At 40.1% G+C, this 22,263-nt stretch overlaps 1 protein-coding gene across 2 annotated transcripts; it reads right to left on the bottom strand.

Annotated features, from left to right (window-relative positions):
• Positions 1-3,540: 3,540 nt before the first annotated feature.
• On the bottom strand, positions 3,541-18,154 carry DDX3X (DEAD-box helicase 3 X-linked). Of its 2 annotated transcripts, none has more exons than XM_063083104.1 (17): positions 17,988-18,154; positions 15,365-15,422; positions 13,844-13,891; positions 11,782-11,914; positions 10,695-10,853; positions 10,512-10,611; positions 9,966-10,101; positions 9,382-9,467; positions 9,085-9,183; positions 8,815-8,975; positions 8,137-8,281; positions 7,903-8,047; positions 7,526-7,707; positions 7,312-7,429; positions 6,889-7,042; positions 6,391-6,527; positions 3,541-6,188 (listed from the first exon to the last, which is right to left on the bottom strand). In XM_063083104.1, exons 1-17 carry the CDS (start codon positions 18,030-18,032, stop codon positions 6,109-6,111), a joined length of 1,986 nt encoding a protein of 661 aa, XP_062939174.1. In that variant the 5' UTR covers positions 18,033-18,154; the 3' UTR covers positions 3,541-6,108. The 2 variants fall into 2 exon arrangements, with proteins under 2 accessions (XP_062939174.1, XP_062939173.1); XM_063083103.1 differs by having other exon boundaries at positions 6,391-6,530; positions 17,988-18,153.
• Positions 18,155-22,263: the final 4,109 nt, after the last annotated feature.

The following is a 22,263-nucleotide window of genomic DNA, read 5'->3' as shown; positions in this document are numbered from 1 at the left end:
GGTAGAGTGTGGTGCTGATAACACCAAGGCCACGGGTTCGGATCCTATATAGGGATGGCCGGTTTGCTCACTGGCTGAGCGTGGTGCTGACAACACCAAGCCAAGGGTTGAGATCCCCTTACCGGTCATCTTTTAAAAAAAAAAAAAAAAAAAAAAAAAAAAAATTTTTTAAAGTTTTATTGGAAAATATATTCTAATTGTATAAAATTTCTGCAGTACAGGAAAGTATAAAGCAGTAGAAAATCTTTATAATTTCAACCAGAAGCAAGAACGGTTACTATTTTAGCAGATTTCCTTCTGGTTTTCTACGTATTTTCAACATAGTTGAGATCATTCTGCACACTTACATGTAATCTACTTTCATCCATTCATTAGAGCAAGTATTTTCTCCACATCACTAAGTAATTGTAAATGGCAGCTTAATATTCTAAGTACAGTATGTAACATAAAATTATTTTAAAACATTAATTTAGGTCCAATTCTAGTTAGAAGGAACAAGGTGTGAGCAAAAACTAAGGCAGAGGTGGAAGAAAGCGCAGGATGTGTCTAGACAATAGCATCACATTCGGCTACTATATAAGGTATGGGAAATAAGTTAAAGCAGCAGTGGCAGACTAGAATAAGTTAAAGCAGCAGTGGCAGACTAGTACCACACCATAAGGGCCACTTAATTGAATACCATTAATTTGGTTCCAGTATCTATTACAATTTGGAATATATTCTTCTATAAGTACCAGAAAAATGATAACGGCAATTGGAAGTTTGGAACAGATGATGAAAGGGTAGAGAATAGTGGACTCTATACCTAAGTTTGCTGCATCAGAATTGCCTGGGGAGCTTTAGGGATAAAAACAAAGGCAAAAACCAAAAATCAAACCCCCAGAGGAGATTCTGTTAGGAGTCAACCTAGAATCATTTCCCAGGTACTTTTTTTTTTTTAATTTTTAAAAGATGACCGGTAAGGGGATCTTAACCCTTGACTTGGTGTTGTCAGCACCACGCTCTACCAAGTGAGCCATGGGCCAGCCCTATTTCCCAGGTACTTCGATTGCAGCACCAAATTGAGGAACCACCAAAGAAAGCTAACTGGGCTCCAAGAGGGAAAGGACAAATCTGAACTCATCACTACATTTCCCAAAGCCCAACACTCAAGCAGACACCCAAATCAGGTTTTGAACGAAACCTACATCAACTTTTGCCTTGCACTGAAAGATCCTATCTGATGACTGGGGTCAGGAGTGGAACTTCAGAGACCATTCTGCATACCACTACTAATCGACTGATGTTAGGTAATACAGATGTGCTGTTGAGAACAGAGTAATAGTGAAAAAGTGAAGAATGGAGGATATTTCCAGCAAAAGATATGAGGCATTTTACTCTACTTATCACAAGAAATAAAATGTCGTCAAAGTAACAAGAAAAACAGTAACAACCCTAAATTATAAACCATGACTGTTATCTGTTAAATACAATAAAATCAGGACTAGTGGCAGGCCCACCTGATGACCCTTTGAAGAGGGAGAAGGAAATCAGGGATGTGGTTCAGTCCCCCAGAGGATGGTGAGAAGTTATCAGTGTCTCATCCCTTTTTATTACCAAACAGCATTCCATTTCACGTAAATGCATTGTTTGTCCATTCACCAGTTGATGGACATTTGAGTTGTTTCCACTTTCTGGTTCCAGTGATTCAGCCATAAATATTTGCATACAAATATAAATACTAATGCAGAGTTAAGTTTTCATTTCTCCTGGGTAGAATTCTCCTAGGAGTGGAATTGCTGAGTCATATGTTTAACTCTTGTTTTGAAACATCTATTTCCTGCTCTTAAATTGTGTTGGTCTGTTTCAGGTTTTTTCTCATAATAAACATCTTTCCAGGTCACAAAATGTCCTCCCATAATATAATTAAACATAGTGTTCCGTGTCAAAAGTCCTATTTCAGAATTTTCCTGAAGGCAACCCAGTTTGTAGTGAAAACTCAGAGAAAAAAACATCAATGTTGAAAATGAGGAAAGAATTTGAAGCCATTATAAAAAGGAAAACCACATTAGACATAATAGACAATATGCTGAAAAACAGATTGTAAACTGGAAAGAGAGTAAGATATGAAGCAAAGCTGGTTTAAACACACCCAGAATTGTGTTCAATGAGAATAGAATGGAACAGGAAAAAACAAAACCCAAATAAGAACTTCCAAAGCCTTGTATCCAGTGAATGAAATCTATGCATTCAGGTGGGGAGGAGGTGAGACTTGTCAATACCAATATAGGTAACTGAGCTTCCAAGAACAAGCCTGTGGCTATTCAAGCAGGTCACTTAGAACTGAGGGCATGGGAAACACAAAACTTACAATAGTTTAAGCATAAAGACATGAAGCATTTTCAAACATGTGAAAACACAGCTCCTATAAAGCCATTAAAAAAATTTGAATTGAAATTCAGCTGAGATTAAGAACCCAGGAAATAAATAGCAATTAAGAAGAAAAAAAAAAAAAACACCCTAGGATATATATTAACAGTGCAGAAGAGTGACAACAGCATTTAGGTATTTAAATACATATAACTAAAACTAAACCACAGAAATTAATGTAGCAATATGCAAACATAATAAACTTGGGTTATACTCCTAACAGTGCTAGACTATAAGTAATCTCAAATAGTTAAAAATTTAGGTAGTTCCCCAAGATTATCTTGAGTGTTCACTCCTCTCCTAACATAAAGGGGACCTTGAATTAAGAATCCAGTTTCAATCCATGAGTCACCTTCGGCTACTTCTCAATCTAGCAATCCTAACACAACCTCTCCACACTTTTGACTGAATTCAGACTCACCTACTTTCCTCTTTTCTATCTCCAAAATCAATATGGCATATTATGCTTCAAAATTCTGCCCTAAAACCTTACGCTTGCTATTTTGAGGCCATGACTCTGAAAATGGTAATTATCCAGAACAAAGTATTTCCTTACAGTGCAAAAAACTTAATACTGCAAACCTAGAACTCAAAGTGAAACAAAAGCTGAATATGCATACTTTCATCAGGTTAAACTAGTATTTGACCATATTCAACCTATAAAAACAGAATAACTTTCACATGGTTCAAACTAACCTCTACCCTAGAGGTTAACATATATGTAGTTATGGCTTTCATACCATTGCATGTTAACCCGTAGCGGCTGTGCCAGCGTGTGTGTTAACAATGGATGTTATCACCCTGACCCCCATGTAGATACTTACCATCACTCAGATCACTAATATACTTGGCCTTTACCCAATTCACTGTTCTACTGTTCAACCCTCCTTCACATCAAACACTTCAGAGAACAAAGAGTCTCTCACCCTTAAGTTGCTTAAAGTATAAACCAATTTGTAATATATGCCATGTATCACTAAGGGCCTTTTAGATTTCCATCTATTACAGAAATCCTGTTTCAAACTAACACCGTTTTCATCTTTTATTACAAATAATTATGGTACCAGTGTTTGTCTCCAAAAGGCATCTCAAAAAATAACTCAATGGCAACCAAAAAATTACATTTTACAATTCAGGCAAGAGCACAACTTTATTTTCACCTCCAAAAATAAACCACAATTGACAACAACAAAGGAGACTGTGCAGTTCAACTTTTTATTTTAATAAAATCAGAATATGCACAGCACATGCAGTGCTAGCATCTAAACTAATACAATAAGCAATTACTAAAGCTACAGTGACTTGAGGTTCAATCTTTACATTCAGCAAGTTTAAATCCACTCAAATGATTTTTGAAATATTTAATAATTGAAAATATTGCTTGCTGATAAAACTTGCTCAAACGCTATTGCTGAATGTACAAGTCACTGATTATGCCAATACAACAAAGATAACCACATGTTTGAGGATTGCAATGTGCCAGACATTCACTGGAAAAAAAAATAATAATACACACAACTAAACAAAACACACACAACAAACATCTGAGAATCTGGACACTTCGTGTCAGTGTTTTGAAGTGTTTCATTAATATCTTAAGACAAGTGTATCAAAACCTTGGCATGTTTTAATTTCAAGTCGCCAATTTTGTTTTTACTAACATCAGAAAGTTATGGCTACACTGCCAATGCCGGGTCTGCTTAATTTGACTTAAGAGTTTAATATGACTTAACATTAAAAGCTCACACTACCCCGAAATATATAATTTCACGCATACGGTGACATTCAACATTCAAGTGCCAGTGTTTTTGTACTGTCTTTTGGTCAAGTTTCTTTAAACTTTCAAAGAATCACTTTTAGGCTTACAAAAATAAATATTTGTCAAAATGTTCAATAAATATTACATAAAACTAGCAGCAAAAAGTATCTAGAAATCTGTCGTGTGCAAAGTTTTCTTCTCAACTATCATTCCCATGGTCCCAAATAAATTTTAGAATCTAGTCCCATCCCCTTCCTAGACAAGCTGCGTTCAACAATCTCCAAGAGACAAAATAAGATTGGAAGTTTAAGGACACGCACACAAGACATATATATAAAATCCTCTGAATGTGCAATAAAAGAAGTACTTTGTAAAAAGTTATGGGCAAAATGTACAAGTGCCTAAACCTAGACTAATTGAAATAGCACCATAACAAATGACCTCAATACTGTCAAGTGCACCTACTTAATAAAAGTTTTAGAACAAGGCACAATACACTTGAAAATCTATTGCACTTTAGGAAATTTTTGCCATCTTCCTATGCCACTGTAAAAAGATTGAGCGTTTTGATCACCTCATTCTGGCCACAAAATTAGCACAGAATTCAAAGTGGCAGAGGCGTTTTAGTGGTGGACAGTGCTCATCTTTGGCCAGATTTAGCATAAACAGACTATAAATACAATGGAAACCTATGCAACTAAAACTGACTAAAACTGCACTGTAGAGCAGAATTGACACCTTGTGCAGTTATGTACATATTTCCAACCTGTGTGATCTCAAAGATTTCAGTTTGTTATACTCTTCTGGAGCCATTTTTACAAAGTCTATAGTAAGCCAGTTTAACATCTCAACGCAGCTTGAACAGAGTAATGTGAATCGGCATTTAAAATAAAGCCTGCTGCATAATTCTTCCTGTTCCTACCATCTTGACCAAAAAACATCAACACTAGCATGCGTTATTAGACCAAAAATCATCCAGGGCCCTAATGAGGGCTGGTCATTGCTGTGGTCAGCCATTCTACCATTTCAATTTCATTTATGGCAGGCATTCAAAAAGTCTAAGTAGATGAATTCTCCTAAAAACCTATTTCAAGTTATCAGACCTTTAAACTTTCCCTATAATAGTATGCCCACATTTGGCTAGCTCACACTTCATCATCTGCCTAAACATTGAAAGAGGAATTGCTGTATTTACTTGCATTAACTTTGAAAACAGTGCTTTGAATGTATGTATGTATTCATACATCACCTCATCATGACTGGAATGGCTTGTTTAAAGACTATCAGGTTCTAAATACCTATCCAGGATAGAGTGAGCAAATCAGAACTTTAACTTAATACAGTTTGCCACATTAGAAACTAATTCCATTAATATGCTTCAAGACGTTTGTTGCTTGTTTTTCCCCCAATCTGCAAGTATCAAAAAGCCCTAATGCAGGCTACCGCATAAGTTTTTTCCTTATAATATTTATGGATGAATCGATGATTCCTGTTAAGTTGTATCACACCTGTGTGCCAAGGTTTGATTTTAGCCCAAGTTCAGTAAATTTATTATGTCAAAACAATTGATATCTTGAGCATTACTGAGCCAACAGGACATCAAAATAAAAAGTTGTCTAAAGTTAAAGGCACAGTACATTAACAAACAAATGATCCTCAGTCACAAAATTATAAATGCAGTTTGGGATGGGGGTAGGCGGGAGGGGAGTTAATCCAAACTACAGCAATGAAGTCTTCAAACCACCTTCCGAACAGGGCTGCTGATTGTTCCTTTCATGTCTTCTTATGACCTTGAGCTCCCTTAAAAAAAAAATTTCAGTGGAGAATCACAGCTGGTAATGTACTGCGAGTTCTTGAAGCTACACAAGGTATAGTCTGGCTAAGTTACATGTGGTTTCCATATTAGCTTGTTTGGCAGGGTGACCTACTGCAGAGCAGGCTCAGTTACCCCACCAGTCAACCCCCTGGGAGTTGTAATTTCCTCCATATCCATCACTGTTGTAAAAGCCTCCATAGCCACCTAATGAGAGATTTAAAAAAGAAATTAATTTAAGTCATCCATGGTTAAAAACAATCCTTCTCTTCTTTAAGTACTTTGATGTAACGTTACAAAACACAATCTACAGTGCTGAACTTCCCCAATGCTTTTATTACGCATTGAAAAAAATGACTAAAAGGAAAAATGCCTTTCCCAAAGATATGAGGTTAAAAATTAACACTACCTCCACCAAATCCTCTGCTGCTGCCGTGGCCACCTCCACCACTTCGGCCACTGCTCGCACGACTGCTGCTGAAGCTGGAACTGCTGGCACCACTACTTTGTCGATAGTCTCTGGCACCAAATCCTCCACTAAATCTACTACTACAAGGGAAGAATACACATGTTGGTTCACACGAAGATGAAATTCCACTAAATAACCCAATTCCTGTTAAAACTTCCCAATGACCAATTTCTGATTTTTTCATTCAAACGATTCTCCACCCAGCCATGTATTTCCCCTAATAATGGTTTCAAGGCCTTAGCAGTGAAAGGCTGAGACTACCTTGGTGTCACCCTTTCTAATAGCCCTTACCCAAAGAATTTAGACAGCCTAAGAAAATTAAGCTTTTTAACTTAAATACTGAAAAGTTAACCCTGGACATTACTTGCCCAGAGCAAACAACGCTGGGAAGTATAAGTGAACACTCATGCCCCTCATTATATACCATCTGTTTCTCACCTCTTAGAACGCCCACGACTGCTACCCTTGTAGTGGTGTTCATAAGCCATGTTTTCCAACCAAGACGGCACTTCTTGTTTAGCTTCAACAAGAAGATCCAACAAATCCTTAGTAATATTTACATTCCTCTCGTTAAAGAACGAGGTGGCCAGGCCTAAAACAGTTTTTAAAAAGTACATAAATAAAGGTCTACAGTTACCCTACTGTACAATTTTTTACTTAAAAAATTATTACAACTTGCTATTTAACCAACTCAAAGTGCTTTGAGCAAAACCTGACTCTTCCATCACTTTTATCATTAAAATATATTTTAATTGCATTCCTTGGAAATAAGGATTCTAATATTTAAGATTCCTTAAAGTTCTCTGCTGCAAGCATCACAACAAAAAACAGGATCAGACCATCAAGTAATCAAACACTTACCAAGGTTTCCTACACGTCCTGTACGGCCAATGCGATGTACATATTCTTCAATATCACTTGGCAAGTCAAAATTGATAACATGTTTCACATTTGAAATATCCAGTCCTCTTGCCGCTACCTGGAAAATAACTTCTATTGTATTACGGCCCACTTAAAAGAAAGCAAATATTTGAACACGCTGAACTTGAATGAAAATAAGATATATTATACATACTGCTGTGGCAACTAGAATTGGGCTTTTTCCTGAGCGGAACTGATGAAGGGCCTCTTCTCTATCTCTCTGAGATCGGTCTCCATGGATACTGGTACAAGCATATCCTTCATGGTATAAGAAGTCCTCCAGAGAATCTGCACCCTTTTTGGTCTCCACAAACACCAGGGTCAGTGAATCCTTGCCTGAATTTTAAAAATTATAGCATTTTTGTCACTATACTGCTTAGTTTCTCTTTGTACTCAGTAAACATGCAAATAGAAGCAATTAAAATAGACTTTTAACAATGTTTTAAATAAGGAGGGAAAAGTAATATAAGTGACACAAATGGGTTATTGCCTAAGCCATCAGAGCAATGCTAAAATTATTCATAATTTTACCTGTTGCATTTAGGAGGTCAAGCAGAAATGACCGTTTGTCTGATTCTTCCACCCAAACTACTTTCTGGGTAATGTTTTCAGAGGTAGAGCCAACTCTTCCCACAGCCAAAAAGATATACTCATCCAAGAAATCACGAGCAAGCATCTGAAAGAAAAAAAATTTTTTTTTTTTTTACTATCTACTGCAATACAACAAATTTCTAAATAAATTAAATTTGCAACCTCAAACAGTACCTGTATTTCCTTAGGAAAAGTAGCACTAAACATCATAGTGTGGCGGACACCCTTTGGAGGCATAGTATCTTGTTCAACTATTCTACGTATCTGAGGTTCAAATCCCATATCTAACATCCGATCAGCTTCATCTAACACTAAATACCTGTAATGAAAAAAAAAAAAGAAAACAGTTTAGAATTTGAGGAGAAATCAGAAGATGGTTTTAGTGTGGCTGTATCTGTATGTAATTACAATTATGTATTTATTATGTTGAATTCCTCACATGGCATGATTTGACAATGACATAGCACAGGATTCCTCCCACCAGATAAGTCATCCAAGATCGCACAGCCAAATTAGCTCTTACTACTTGACTGTGTAATGGTCTGGTCATTCCCAGCCTCTACTAAAATGTTACTGATTTTTCAACACTGAAATTATGAACAAACTTTTTGTAAAAGTTAGATGACTAAAACAGATCACTTTTCAATCTTAAAATTTAGACGATGCTAATAAATACCACAAAACTAATGGCCAGTAATTTTTAAAACGTAATGTTGCACCCCATACATTTAAAAATTAACATACTGGGCTGGTCGATTAGCTCACTTGGTTTGAGCATGGTTCTTAAAGGCCAAGAATTTGGATCCTTATAATGGCCAGCTGGCAAAAAATAAAAAATAAGAATTAACATACTTGCAGAAGTCTAATCCAATCTTTCCTCTTTCCATCATATCCACTAGACGGCCTGGAGTGGCTACTAACAAGTGGCATCCACGTTCTAGGTCTCGAATCTGCTGACCAATATCAGCACCACCATAAACCACGCAAGGACGAACTCTAGACCGGTATGAAAACTATAAGCAAAAAAATTTTATTAACTTTAAGGTAAAGATTTTTACATGGTTATAATACATTTCATCAGAATCAGTGAGAAAGCTAATAATCACTGAAATGCATACTTACTTTTCTGGCTTCCTCATAGATCTGTACTGCCAGTTCTCTCGTTGGTGCCAATACCAAGGAGATTGGGTATTGTTTGCGGCGCCCATACCTTCCATTTTCCTAAGAGATAGACATAAATAAGTTAAACTCTACTACCCTTTTAAAAAAGTGCATGTTCATCACAACACAATCGCCTTTTGTAATTTACAGATTACACCTGAAAAGTTTTAAATTAGAAATACTAGAATAAGTCTCAGCATCATTTAGAAAGCTCTCACAATTTTACAATAATTTCCCACTTTATAAAGAAATATTTACCTTCATGGCCCTCAAAGCCTCGCCTGGACCATCTGAATAAATCTGACTCAAGATGGGCAAGAGAAACGCTGCAGTTTTTCCTGACCCTGTTAAGAGAAAATATATTCATTCAAACACATACACAAAAAACCTGCTTATTACTTTTGAATGGACATTGGTAGATACGTGTTTTTTAACTGCCTTATTACTTGTTAATTAGTAATTTTACTTTATCCCCAAATAAATTTTCCAAAAAGTGACTTCTTTGGTCCATCTGTAACAGGAGCCAGCTAACTATGGCCTAGCCTGCTCTTTGTTTATTTTTGGGGTGGCTGGCCAGTATGGGAAACTGAACCCTTGACTTTGTCATTACAAGGCTGCACATTAACCAACTAAGCTAACTGGCCAGCGCCCCTTATTCTTGTAAATAAAGACTTTACAGAATACAACCATGCCCAATAATTTACATATTGTCTATGGCATCTTTCACACTACAACAGCAGAGCTGAGTAGTTGCAACAGAGACCACATAACCCCCCAAAAAACCCTACCAAACACATACAGAAAAAGTGCAACAACGTTTTACTCTTACCAAGTGAGCTTACCTGTTTGGGCACAAGCCATCAAGTCTCTTTTCTCTTTGATAATAGGAATAGCATGCTTTTGCACTGGAGTTGGGCGAGTATAACGAGTAAGCTCAATGTTTCCCATGATAATTTCTCCCATCTCAACATCACTGAACTGTCAAGAAATTAATAGGGTTAAATAGCTGGAAATGCTATGTGGAGCCACTTCTGTGTTATACAAATACAATAATGGAAATAACCAACTGAACAGCTAATTTGTAACTTAGTTTACAGTGGCTTTGATTTTAAATAAAACTATCATGTTACACTGAGAAGGAAAATAGTCAACACCCATGTTTAATCTATATTGGAGTTGATTTTGGGTTCCTCTTATGTTTTGACCCATTTTCTATTTCAGGTAGTGAATTATTCATAATAGTTACACTGAATTCAACCTCTCTCTTTCCACAAACCTATGAGGTGTTTAGTCTACATATGCCTTTAGGAAGCCCATCCCATTCTGATGTGCTGTGAAAACATTTATACTTCCCTTTGTGTCTTAAGAGGTCAAGCAAAAATACTTACACTTTCAATATGTGGAGGACAGTTGTTGCCTGTTGCCTCAACTGGAATGTCATCATATTTCTCAAAGTTAATCCCAGTGTTGCCTCCAGAAAAGAGCTCCCTAAAATCAAAGAACTGGTAAGTTTACTCGTCATACTAGCTAGTAAGGCTTCATCACAACCCACATCCATTTCAAAAACTTACTGTTCCAAGCGTTCACTTGGTGGGAGTGGTTTTGACCAATCATCTTCATCTGATTTGTCACACCAGCGACTGTTTCCACCACGTTCAAATTTGCCAAAGCCACTTCTGTCACCACGGCTGCCAATGCCATCATAGTCACTCCGTCCACGATCATCAAACCTTAATAGCACAAGCAATTAATTAGAATTGTATCATTTAACCATTATTATATTCCTAGCACTACTCTAGAATGGTACCTGGAGACATTCATTATATCTAACAAGAATGTCAATGGTCCAATTCTGGCTTATTCTTATTTGACAAGTAAGGCTCTCTAACTAACCAGATCTTATGTATCATTTACATAATTTCATTTTCTAAAATCAGTACCCTTCTTTATATTTCTAAAAAGTCTTACAGCCTCAACAGGCCTCACATATGCCAAAATTAAGAATCAAGTCCTATATATTTGAAATTGGCACATAGCTCACACCTTCATTTAAAGTGCCCATCCAAATACATTTAGTGATAGGAAAAAGAAGAATAGCACACCAAATATCAATTGTCCTAAAGTTATACTAAAATGTCACTTAAAGGACAATGCACCTGTGTGACAGATTTTGGATAAAAGGTAGAAAATAATCCTTACCTGAATTAAGATGTTTTTAGAGTTTTAGGCCTGTTTGCGAAAAATCAGGACACAGGACTAACCACAGCTATTAGGCACATGGGGTCAGTTCACCACACTTGTGTAATCAAAAATATAAGGTGTTTAAAAAAATTGTCATAGAGTCCACAAAAATCTCAACCAAATTAGGCCATTTACTAGATGAACTTACTCTTTTAAATAGAATATATAAAACTAGAGAAACAGAAAAATAACTAATTTCATTATGCCAAAAAGCATATTCATATTTTCATCTTATTACTAAATTGAACCTGTTACACAGAAAAGAGACCTTTTACAGCTAAAAAACTACAATGACTAAACAGACATAATGCTTAACACCCAAATAGGTGGTCAGGATGAAGACTTATTAATTTATAAGACCAATTCCTAAACTGCTATTGTACACATGTAAGGTGAGAAGACAAAAAAATCACTTACCTTCCCCTTGATCCACTTCCACGATCACTGAAGAAACTAGACTTCCCTCTTGAATCACTACGAGACCCAAAACTGCTATATGCATCCTTATCTTTACTGGAACTCCACCCTGTACTATCTTTATCGTAGAATCCTTCAATAAAAAAAAAAGCACAAACCCATTTCATTGAATTAATTAGAAATAGAAATCACGCTATGTATGGTACTGCCAATCTTCCTGAATTTGAAGGCCTCCACTGACTCTACCTTATCTCTGTGGGCTCAAGGGCCAATGGAAGTATTACTATCATGGCACCAGAAGAAAAAGAAGATTTAGAGTTGGTTTATACAAGCACACAAAACTTTTAAATCTTCAATTTTCTCCGCTACAAAATACCATACACTAAATCAAACAATCTGACTGTCCAAAAATGTTCTAAATGAATAACACCTCAAAGAGGTAAAATAGCTTTGCCTGTAACACAATGAATGACCATCACGATTTAATTTCTATTCATTTTATAGGTGTGAATGAGTTCACTGGGAAACAGCATGGTTTTTTAGAGGTGTATTCATTCAGAACATGCTTCTTAAAGTGTCAGATTACTCAGCTTAATTTTTCAGTTTCAATAATAAAAAGTAGAAGAACGGTGGTGCTGGGTACACATGAAGCACACTACTGTCAAATAATACTATTTAGTAGTTCATCTACTATGAGCTTGATGAGAATGCAGAATGCCTGGAAAAAGGAAACCCTGATCCCTACACTGGTGTGCAAAAGTTCCTGGGTACAGCTATAAACATTCAGGTAAGAGGGGATGACAAAGGTGTAAATTAGCCCAAGGACAGAGGGTTTAAAGACAGGTAGAGAGTTTAACCAGCTTTAGTGAAACCTTATTAAATAGAGACAGTTCACAAGATAAGTTACTTTCTTTCTGCCTTCTATCTCTACCATTAGCCAGCCAGGTGACCAACAGCCTTTGCTAGCAATAGAGTGGAGTTAGATTTCTATATCTCTTCCAGCTCTAAAACCTCTATGATACTGCCTCTCTGATCCCTGTCACTGCAACAAAGAGGAGGAAAAGCACTAAATATACATGAGGGTCAGTTCCAGCTAGTACATTCTAAGGAACACTGAGAACTCCCATTATGGTAAAGACTAACTCTGCAGTAACTTCACCTAAAAAGAATGATAATGAAGAGATCTGGTAGAAATACAGATTTTATGTCTATGCATTGCCAGGGCAGTGAAGCTACATATGGAGACAGAGGAACAACAGAAAGCTATGTGGCTCCTGTTGACTTTTCCACCCTCCCAAACCTGTCTTTTTATCCAGTATCTTCCCTCCTCCTGACCTTTCAATAGTTTTCCTGACCATCCCTTTTCCTCTAAACTTTAGATCATCTATTTTACAGAATTATAGCATCCAATCAGTTGTCCCATATGAAACATCTACTATTTATCTATCACTACATGACAAATGTAATGAGAAAAGACACTCAGTGTTGTAATACATCTTGGACAAAACCTTTCAAATGAAGCAATTAAGGCAAGGAGATAAAACCTGAGAATCACTCTCAACTTACTGGGAGCCTGCCCAATGCTATATAACCTATTAACTATTCTGCAATAAGCCCATCTTCATTTTGGTACCTTTGAAAGACAGAAATAACTGGGTTATCACCATGCAATTTGGTTTACATAGCAGGGCACCCACCTTTTTCAAACTGAAATCATATTTTTAAAACAAAAATTGAAACCATGCTACAGATTAAGCACAACACTAGTAAAACTGTACAAAACCATGCCGTTGGCCTCAGAAGAATTTGACACAAGGATGCAAAATTTCCCACTGTGTGACATTAGATAAGTTTTTCCAAAGTTAATAAGTCTTTTTTTTTTGGTGGCTGGCTGGTATGGGGATCCGAACCCTTGAAATAATCCTAATATTTGAACCTGTCCTGACAGAAGCCTAAAAGAGCACAATGTTTACAGACTTCCCCAAGTTGCCTCACTTTACCCAGGCTTTAACTTTTAAATGCAGCAAGAATTAGAATTACAAAGTTGCTTGCAAAAACTTACCTTTAGTAGCTTCTCTGTTTCTTAGATGAGGAGGGATATAGCGCCCTTCTAAAAGAAATAAAAAATTAAATGCCAAAAACCTTCACACTAAAGCTTTTACCAAAGTTTCTATTAAAAAATGGTCCTAGAAAACTTTTTTTTTTTTTTTTTTTTTTAAATCTCTAGCCTTCCAGTCTACTTACAAAAAAAGATTCTACTTTTAAATAGGTTATTGCTTCTTAAGGAGAACTTCTAAAAAGAGCTTGGTAAGCAAAAATTTGACTTGGGACCTAATAGTTGAAATCCACATATACATTTAACTAGCCACTAGTGGTTATTTAACACAATTTTTTAAAAAGGCCTGCTATGATTTAAGAGAACTGTCATATAAACAAGAACACTTGTAACATTTAAGTATTGCTGTACCAACCTAAAAGACTACTATGGAACAAATCACACAATTAGCCACTAAGAGGTTTATTTGTTTTTATGTGTAAGTTCCAAAACACAATAAATATACATGGAAAAGCTGCAAAGGGGAGCGGATTTCAAGGAATTGGATATTTTAATTTGGGGCTTGGTGAGTTTAAGTCAACTGTTGTTCTGTATGCAAGCAGGAATACAGTTTAGACTATGGATGAGAGGCAAAACCAAATAATGGATACCCAAGTAAAGTAATGCAAACTTGCTTTAATATTAGCAAATCTACATTTTAACTTTTTACTTATGGATTAAATTAAATATTAAAAAGATCTGTACTAGAATAATCAATTCCTAAAAGATTCTCAGCATGGCAAATAAGGTGAAATTGAAAGCAAACACCAAGTAATTTTGTGCCCAGTGAGGCCCTTCTAGCCTAAAAATGAGAACAGCCTATACCCCTTGTTCTTTTGTTTTAATAGGTGGCAAGAGAGCTGAGCTGAAGCAGAGGTCCACTGCCAAATAATAAACTATCAAGATCCCCTACCCTAATACTAACATCTAACAAGTCTCCAAATAACCCCTCTTGAAACAAACAACTTTTATATGTAACTTCTTTTCAAAAGAATGATATGTAATTTAAAATCTTAACCACCACCCCAAAATTCAGTATAGCCTTGTACTATTGGTAAATCTCATGTTCTTGGGGAGAAAAGGAGTAGCTATAGCTGATGAAAGTGCATGTTCCCTTTAACTGAGTTTGATTCTAGTAAATCCACTCTAAAGGGATGGATACATCCCCACTACCTCTCAAGTGAGCTCAGGATTCATAATGGACATAATCAAACTCTTCTAAAGATAAATTGTGTATTGTACAAGGTTCTTTTTAACGGTTAGCTGTTTTTACTCAAGAGAACCAACTAGTCCCTTTTATTGTCGAAAAGGCCACAATGCTTTAGACTGGTCACTAAGTACCACGTTAATTCTACATAACACTACATCTACATTAATTCTTTACACGGTAAAAATTAGAGGGCAAATTCTTAAATTTTAAATAAGTCCAATGAGATATTAAGATATTAAGTTCTGATATTCAATAAATCCATAAAATGTTTTACTTACTGCTGGCTGTACTTCCTCCACTCTGATTATCTGAAGAGTTCAGGTCTAGGCCAGCAAACTGGAAGAGAGTTAGATGGTTAGCACCTTATACTAAGTGAAAACTAGTCCCACCCTCTAGTATTTACTAGCACCACATTCAAATAGTTGCCCTGCCTACCACAAAGGGCTAATATAAAAGCTGTTAATGAGAATGTGACTAAGAATGTTTTGAAGACAATGCAAAATAGTACAACTGTATGTACTGCAGAAGGCAGCACACCAAGATACTGGTGCTATCCACTAGAAACTGGGTCCAAATTTAACTCATTCAATCAAAATGAATTTTCCCTGTAACATTTCCCACAGTAAAAGCTCCCTAAATCACCAAACTGAAACTTTATTATGCTAAATCTCAAATTTAAATTATTTTAAAATGTCCGATAAAGGATTCAATTTAGTGCCAATCATGGGGGGGGACCTACGCAGGCAAAAAAAAAATTTTTTTTTTCGAAAAGCCACAAAAGACCAAGTCACACAGTATTGTTGCCACCTGTTTGCAAAAGAGATATGCTATACCATAACATGTTTATAAATCCTGTGTTAAAAGCTAAACATGATACTGCCGAACTGCAAGCATCATCAAAGGAGCCACTGAAAATTGGAAGCAGGTGTTATGCCTTAAAAATACATAGAATTATGGTAAGACTTTAGGCACCTCACTTTCAGAATTTCTATTGGCAAAAACGCTGCTATGCTTTCTCCCTGACACTTTAAAGCACAACAGGAGCACAAACTTTCTTCTTGCACTTATTACAGTACAAGTTTTGTTTTTAACTTTACACTATGGCAGCAGGAACTAAAAAACAACTTTAAATGTTTCTATAAATTGCTAGGACTACATTGCCGCAATTCTCTCCGTTGTGAATTTGCTCTGTGCAGATTCTTAAGTCTAAACGACCCTGAATGCTTCATTTTTCGAGTTAAATTGATTACGAATTTCAATAAGGTTCATTCCTGCCTAGAATCTTTAAAACAGCAGTATATGAAAATGTTAAAACTGGGGATAGCCTGTGCTATTTTTTTACGTCAATGCTCCACTCAACATTATGAAGTGTCAGCAATATGGACGACTTAGTATAACTGTTTTTTTAACGGGGAAATACACGCTCCCAAAAGAACAGATCGTTACATCCCTAAAAATGTATTACATATGACTACATTAAAATCTATAATCAATTAAGTTGTGTCACTAAGCTTCGTTTCAGGATTATTCTAGAGTTCGTGAAATCAACTTCCCTTCTAATCACAATAGGCAGAAGTTTATTTAAAGGCTCCGAACACCCTACAAAAGAGCTTATCTGAAGCCTGGTACCACTGTTGCAGAGGGATGCAGACTTCCTGCCACCAAAGCCCATAACGCCCTGCTCTCAGATCACTCGTCGTCCTCTCCTCTGCTCCCAAACCCTTAGAAGTGGGTATTCCAGTAAAGACAACAGACCCGGGACCAATTCCAAAATTTTATTCCATAGGCAGCAACAAGTCAACCACAAAACTGTTTATTTCCCTCTAAGCCACATTCCGGGTATTTTTCCTCTGGCGCATCCCCGGATCAAACGTCACTAAGATAACGACATCACACAATTCACGGCACCCCATCCGCAAAAAACAACGCGCAGCCCTTCGCTAAATCGTGACTGTCTGGAGCAAGTAAAGAGGGAAGGGCAGCGCCATCTCCCTCACCTCCCTGTGTTCCACGCCGCGATCAACCTCCGTCTCTAGAGCCCAGCGCCACCGCGCACGCAGCGGCCCTATACTCCCTCCCCTACCCCCCCCTTCCCCGAATCTTCTGCGTCACAAAACTTTCCACTCCGGAAACGCGGCCTCGCCGGCCGCGGCGCAGAGCCTGCAACGACCCTGAGGAAACGAGGCTGAAGAGAAAGGGCCTGGGGAAGGAAGCCCGGTCGGAAAAAGATGCCCATTCCCTCCCTCCTTTTCAGGCCCTGGCCGGCCCGGGGCCCGCTGGCCCGACCTCTCCCAGTAGTGGGCCACAGCGCCGCCCAGCCACCCAGCACCACACAAAGGAGGGCGCCGCCATTACCCAGAGCGAAGGCCACCCCCCCCGCGCCGCCCCCTCCCACATTCCAGGGACGCGTTCCTCCCGCTCGCAAGCACAGGAACACCGGACGCAGCCGGGTCTCCGTGACTGGAGTCCCGGCGGCGCGAGGAGGGAGGGCCGAAGCCCCCGAGGCCAAAAGGGTCCCCATTGGCGTAGCGCCGCGCTGCGCACTCCCTCCACCCACCATGGGTCACTAATCAGTCGGGGTTCGCGCGTGCGCGTCCCCGTGAGAGAATGAGCAACCCCTCCCCCTCCGCCCGTCTGCGCAAGCACACACAAAAGCCGCCATTGTGCTCGGCCCGGGGACAATACCGCGGGCCAGGCCGGAGTCTGGGCTGGAGCTACAGCCACAACCAGCATTCCTGCCGCCTCCCCATCCCTCCTTAGCTCCGGGGCACTGACACTCGCCAGCCCGAGGTACCCAGGAAATGGAAACTAAGGGTGCCAGTTAGCACTGCGCCATAAGCCAGGTTAGGTCAGGGGAGGGACTCATGCGGCAGCCACCCCGGTTGGCTCCTGTCAGCTCACCTGCTGGTCCAGCCCGAGCGCATTTTCCACCGCCACATGACTCATCCCTGAAGAGTACCGAGAACTCGGAGTCTTCCGCTGCTGAGCGAATGTGTTTAGTTCACCGCAAAGACCCTCTCACGGGAGAACTGCGGCTCTGGAGCGCCCGGCGCGGCCACGGGTCTAATATACTCACTCGCAAGACTGCTACGTCAGCACGTAAGACGTGTGCCCTCCCTCTCACTCCCACACTGCCCCCGCCCCTGGGACTTCTTCCCGGCTACTGCACGCTCTCTTGGCCTAACCTCGCGGGACTTCCTACTCAGGCCCGTCGCCCCTCGTCGTCCTGCCTCGGAGCTCAGAGAGCCAAATGCTGTACTAGTTCGCTCGAGCCTCCATTTCCCTGGTTTCCGATAATAACCTAGTCTCAGGCTTAGAGTTCTCGAGATCTCGCGAGAACTTGTTGTCTCCTGTTTTCTCTCAGCCACAAGCTTGAGAATTTAACCTGGGCCTTTTTGCTTTCCTTTCCTCCCCTATGCACCCAGTTTCTCCCTCCCTTTCTAGAGCTCTAACTCTCCTCTACTCTCTCTCTCTCTCGGTCCCTGGGCTTGGAGATATGGAATTTCTCCAGTCTAATCAGCCCTCGCTCTTCAGTGTACAGCCTCCTCGAAATCGAAGCTAGGCAGAGAGAGACCCGAAACCGAGAGGGCGGCAGGTCACGTGACCGCAGGTGTCGAACGCAGTGGCCATTTTGTAGATCGGGAAACGGTGGCTTGAATAGAATGGTCGGGATGGGGGAGGGGAGAGGAAGAGGAGGAGGGAAGAGGGGGAAGTGGAGGGGGAGAAAAGGGGAGGAGGAGGAGGGAAAAGGGGAAAGTGGGGGGGGGGGGAGGAGGAGGGAGGAGGACGGGATGGTGCCCGGGGAGGGAGTAGGGGGAAACTGGAGGCGTGCGCTGGTGGCCTGACGCGTCTCTGCGCGGTTGCCTGAGCAGCGGTGGTCACCGCCTAGAAACCCAAAGGCCCCTGCCACTCCAGCCCCTGACGCGAGCGCGCGCATCCCCGCCTCCCACGGTGAAGGAACAATGGGACGATCACGCGCTGATCTTGAGCCGGCGCTAACGCGCCCTCCTGGGACCCCGGCCCTCTGCCGCATTGCCGGTTACGTTAGGCCCCTAGTTTCCTCCCGCGGGGCGCCCAGCAGCCCGGGGCCCATGGCCACCGGCGCTGCGGGGACCCTGGAGGTTGCGAACGGCTCTCCTAGGGCCCGAGGGAGTCGGGGGTATTTGTGGCCGGGTGCACTCTGGGTCTGCAGGAGGCGCTGCGACGGGGTTATGGGCCCGGGCTCGGGGTGACCCTCATGCTGCTACGATGGATGGGGAATGGGAGGAAACGGGTTTCTACCGTTGCAAGAACCTTTTCTTGGTGGCCCCCGCGGGCCACCCCTAGTCCCAGCTTCAGTCCCACGGGCCCTTAAACAGAAGAAAATGTGTTGACCAGTGGATTCCCGGCTTTAGATGAGCGGCGGCACATACGTGGTTCTAATAAACGCTTTCTCCCTTCTGACCTCCGCCTGACAGAATTAAATACGCAGGGTTTTCCACCATCCCCCAAAGCGTCTTCTGCTGCCAGAATCCGAATAGCACGTTCTCATCACAATTTACCACACGCATAACTCCTCTCCTTTTCCAATTTTTAAAATTAAGACAAATTGGAACAAAATGGGGAGATAATATAACACTCTGACCAGGGCAAGTTGCTTAACGGCTTTGGTGCTCAGTGTCCTCGTCTATACAAGGAGTCGGCTAAGACCCAATTCCTTTTTATAACAAATATTTTGTAACGCCTCCTTTTACCACAGTGAAATAACAAGTTACAGATAATATAACTTAAACCCACCAACACACAATTTTTAAAAACATGACCTAACTGTAATATGAAAAAAAAGTAAAATGATTATAATAAAACAATGTGTATTTTAATATGTAAATGATCCCTCACAACTACACTGATGATAGATACCTGCCCAGAGCAAGCTGGAAAGGTGTTTTCACAACTCAAGTACCACAAGCAGTGTTGCCATTGGTGACCTCATTTTCCAAAATTGTCAATTCTTAATAACACTTGAAACAAAACAGTCTCATCTTCCTTCAATTGGAACAGTAGTTACATTCGTGGAAAATTCAGTGTATGTGGAAACTGGACAAAAATATTTTGTGTTTATATGTAAAATAGTGTTAGTTCTAGGCTTAGATAATGATGAGCTAGTTTTTCACCTAAATGAGTGTCCAATGGATCGATTCTTCGCTGTATGGGACTGACCAGCATGGTAGAACATCTAGCATGCCTGCCTTCTGCTGACTAAATACCAATAGCCCTTGCCAGTTATTGTGACAACCAAAAATACACATATTTCCACAATGCCCCTTTGAGAACCACTAGGCTTAATGATCATTAGGATCCCTTCCTGCTCTGAGATTCATGGATTCTCATGGAGCATTGATGAGGTATGTACTTGGTTTTGCTTCAGTTTCCTTTTCCTATAGACGAGGGTAAACATAAATTTGAGATTCAAAAGTTGTGAGTTTGACAGCTCTTCAGACTGCATAGAGCAGCAATAGGATGTACTGACTACCCTAGTTCTGGGCCTTGTTTTGAGTAGAGCCAGTGTACAAGGTACTACCATGGGAGTACCTAAAAGAATTAAAATATACAGCAGTTTCCTACTTTCAATTAACCCCTGCTCATAGGCATACTCAGTCCAAACCACCAGGGTATTTTGTTAATATGTTATAATTGGAATATCAAATTGGAGAAGAAGTGTGAAGACATACAAAGCTTTGTCTCCAAACAGATTACTCTGAAAAAGAATGATGTGCACACTTGAGGCCATTAAATAAGCCAACTTTCACAGCACTCCAAATGACATTTACATTAAGCAGTTATTTGCATATCTTCTCCACGTGGCAGTTATTTGCAAATTTTATTGAAGCGACCTAAAAAGGGTTAGAAATGACTGAAGGGGGGGGGGTTGCATGCTCACTTTCTTACGTTCCCAGGCATTTTGAGTTAAGTGCCCATACTGAAGCAAACGTACTATCTGCACCACTCCACCACCCCACAACCCCACCCCCCATCCCTGAAGGCAGCCCAGCAGACAAGAGCCTAGGAACTGCAGTTCTTCAAACCAGTGGCTCAGCTCCCTGCTCTACTGCTTACAAGCTGTGTGACTGGGGGCACTCACCTGACATCTCAGTGCCTCAGATTCCTTATCTATAACATTGGAATAAAAGTGGTTTCCTTCAGAAGCCCGTACTGGCCACCTGCAAAAAAAAAAAAAAAAAAAAGTAGTTTCTGCCTCAAAAGGTAGTTGGGATTCAAGGGCTCATGCGTGAAAGTGCTTTGCAAGGAGTAAGAGCTTAGGACACGGTAGCTCCATGTACATATACACATGCTTACATCCCCATCCCCTCCTATCCACCAGCAGAGTGGGTTGCTCTGGGCACTGGTCTCCCACAGCCCCCACTCTTCAAATCTCCTCTGTAACGTTTACCTTGTGGTACTGCAGTTGTGTGTGAGCCCACAGCAGAGAGGGAACTTGACAGACTTCTCTGTGCAAGAGGGAGCATGTAGATGTTGGATGATGAGTGAATAGTGCAGATGCCCGCCCTGGGCAAGTCACGTAACGTGGGGCATGGTAAGGAGTCTGGATCCATTATTTTACTTCCATAGATGGCTTTAAGCAAACTTCATCACCACTCTGAGACAGATAAACTAAAATCACATTATCGTGATACATATAAATAATGTCCCCAAGTAACCTAAAACCTAGCACAAAGACACTCTTCTGCACCTAGAAGAAAAGGAATAGTAAAAGGAATTCCAAGAGATAGACACCTCAGAGCCTTTAATGAATTTCATGATTGACAGTCATTTTTCTGCAAGGTAATTTTCACAGGGGAAGGGCCTTCTGGGTCCAACTGACCCCTTCTTCCCTTTAGTATGGGTTGGGAATAAAGTTCAAAGAGGGTGGAACTTCCCTGTAATCAGAAAGATAATTATACATGTGGAGGTAAAAGCAGTTCCCTTCTGAGTCTCCTTTCATGTTTTTTTTTTTTTAAAGATGACTGGTAAGGGGATCTTAACCCTTGTCTTGGTGGTGTCAGCACCATGCTCAGCCAGTGAGCTACCTGGTCATCCCTATATAGGATCTGAACCCGTGGCCCTGGTGTTAACAGCACCACACTCTCCCAAGTGAGCCACGGGCCAGCCCCTCCTTTCATGTTTTAAAGTGTAATAG

The sequence above is a fragment of the Cynocephalus volans genome, chromosome X (assembly GCF_027409185.1).
Source record: "Cynocephalus volans isolate mCynVol1 chromosome X, mCynVol1.pri, whole genome shotgun sequence".
In the NCBI taxonomy this organism is placed as follows: domain Eukaryota; kingdom Metazoa; phylum Chordata; class Mammalia; order Dermoptera; family Cynocephalidae; genus Cynocephalus; species Cynocephalus volans.
The sequence above is the reverse complement of the archived record's forward strand: the minus strand, read 5'-3'. Positions and strand labels throughout refer to the sequence as shown.

Coding starts and splice junctions, on each gene's coding strand:
- DDX3X (XM_063083103.1), bottom strand. CDS start 18,032: ATGAGTCATGTGGCGGTGGAAAATGCGCTCGGGCTGGACCAGCAG. Junction 8,282..8,814: donor ATTGGATTAGACTTCTGCAA/GTATGTTAATTC, acceptor TTTTCATTACAG/GTATTTAGTGTTAGATGAAG. Junction 7,430..7,525: donor CAATTCTAGTTGCCACAGCA/GTATGTATAATA, acceptor GTTATTTTCCAG/GTAGCGGCAAGAGGACTGGA.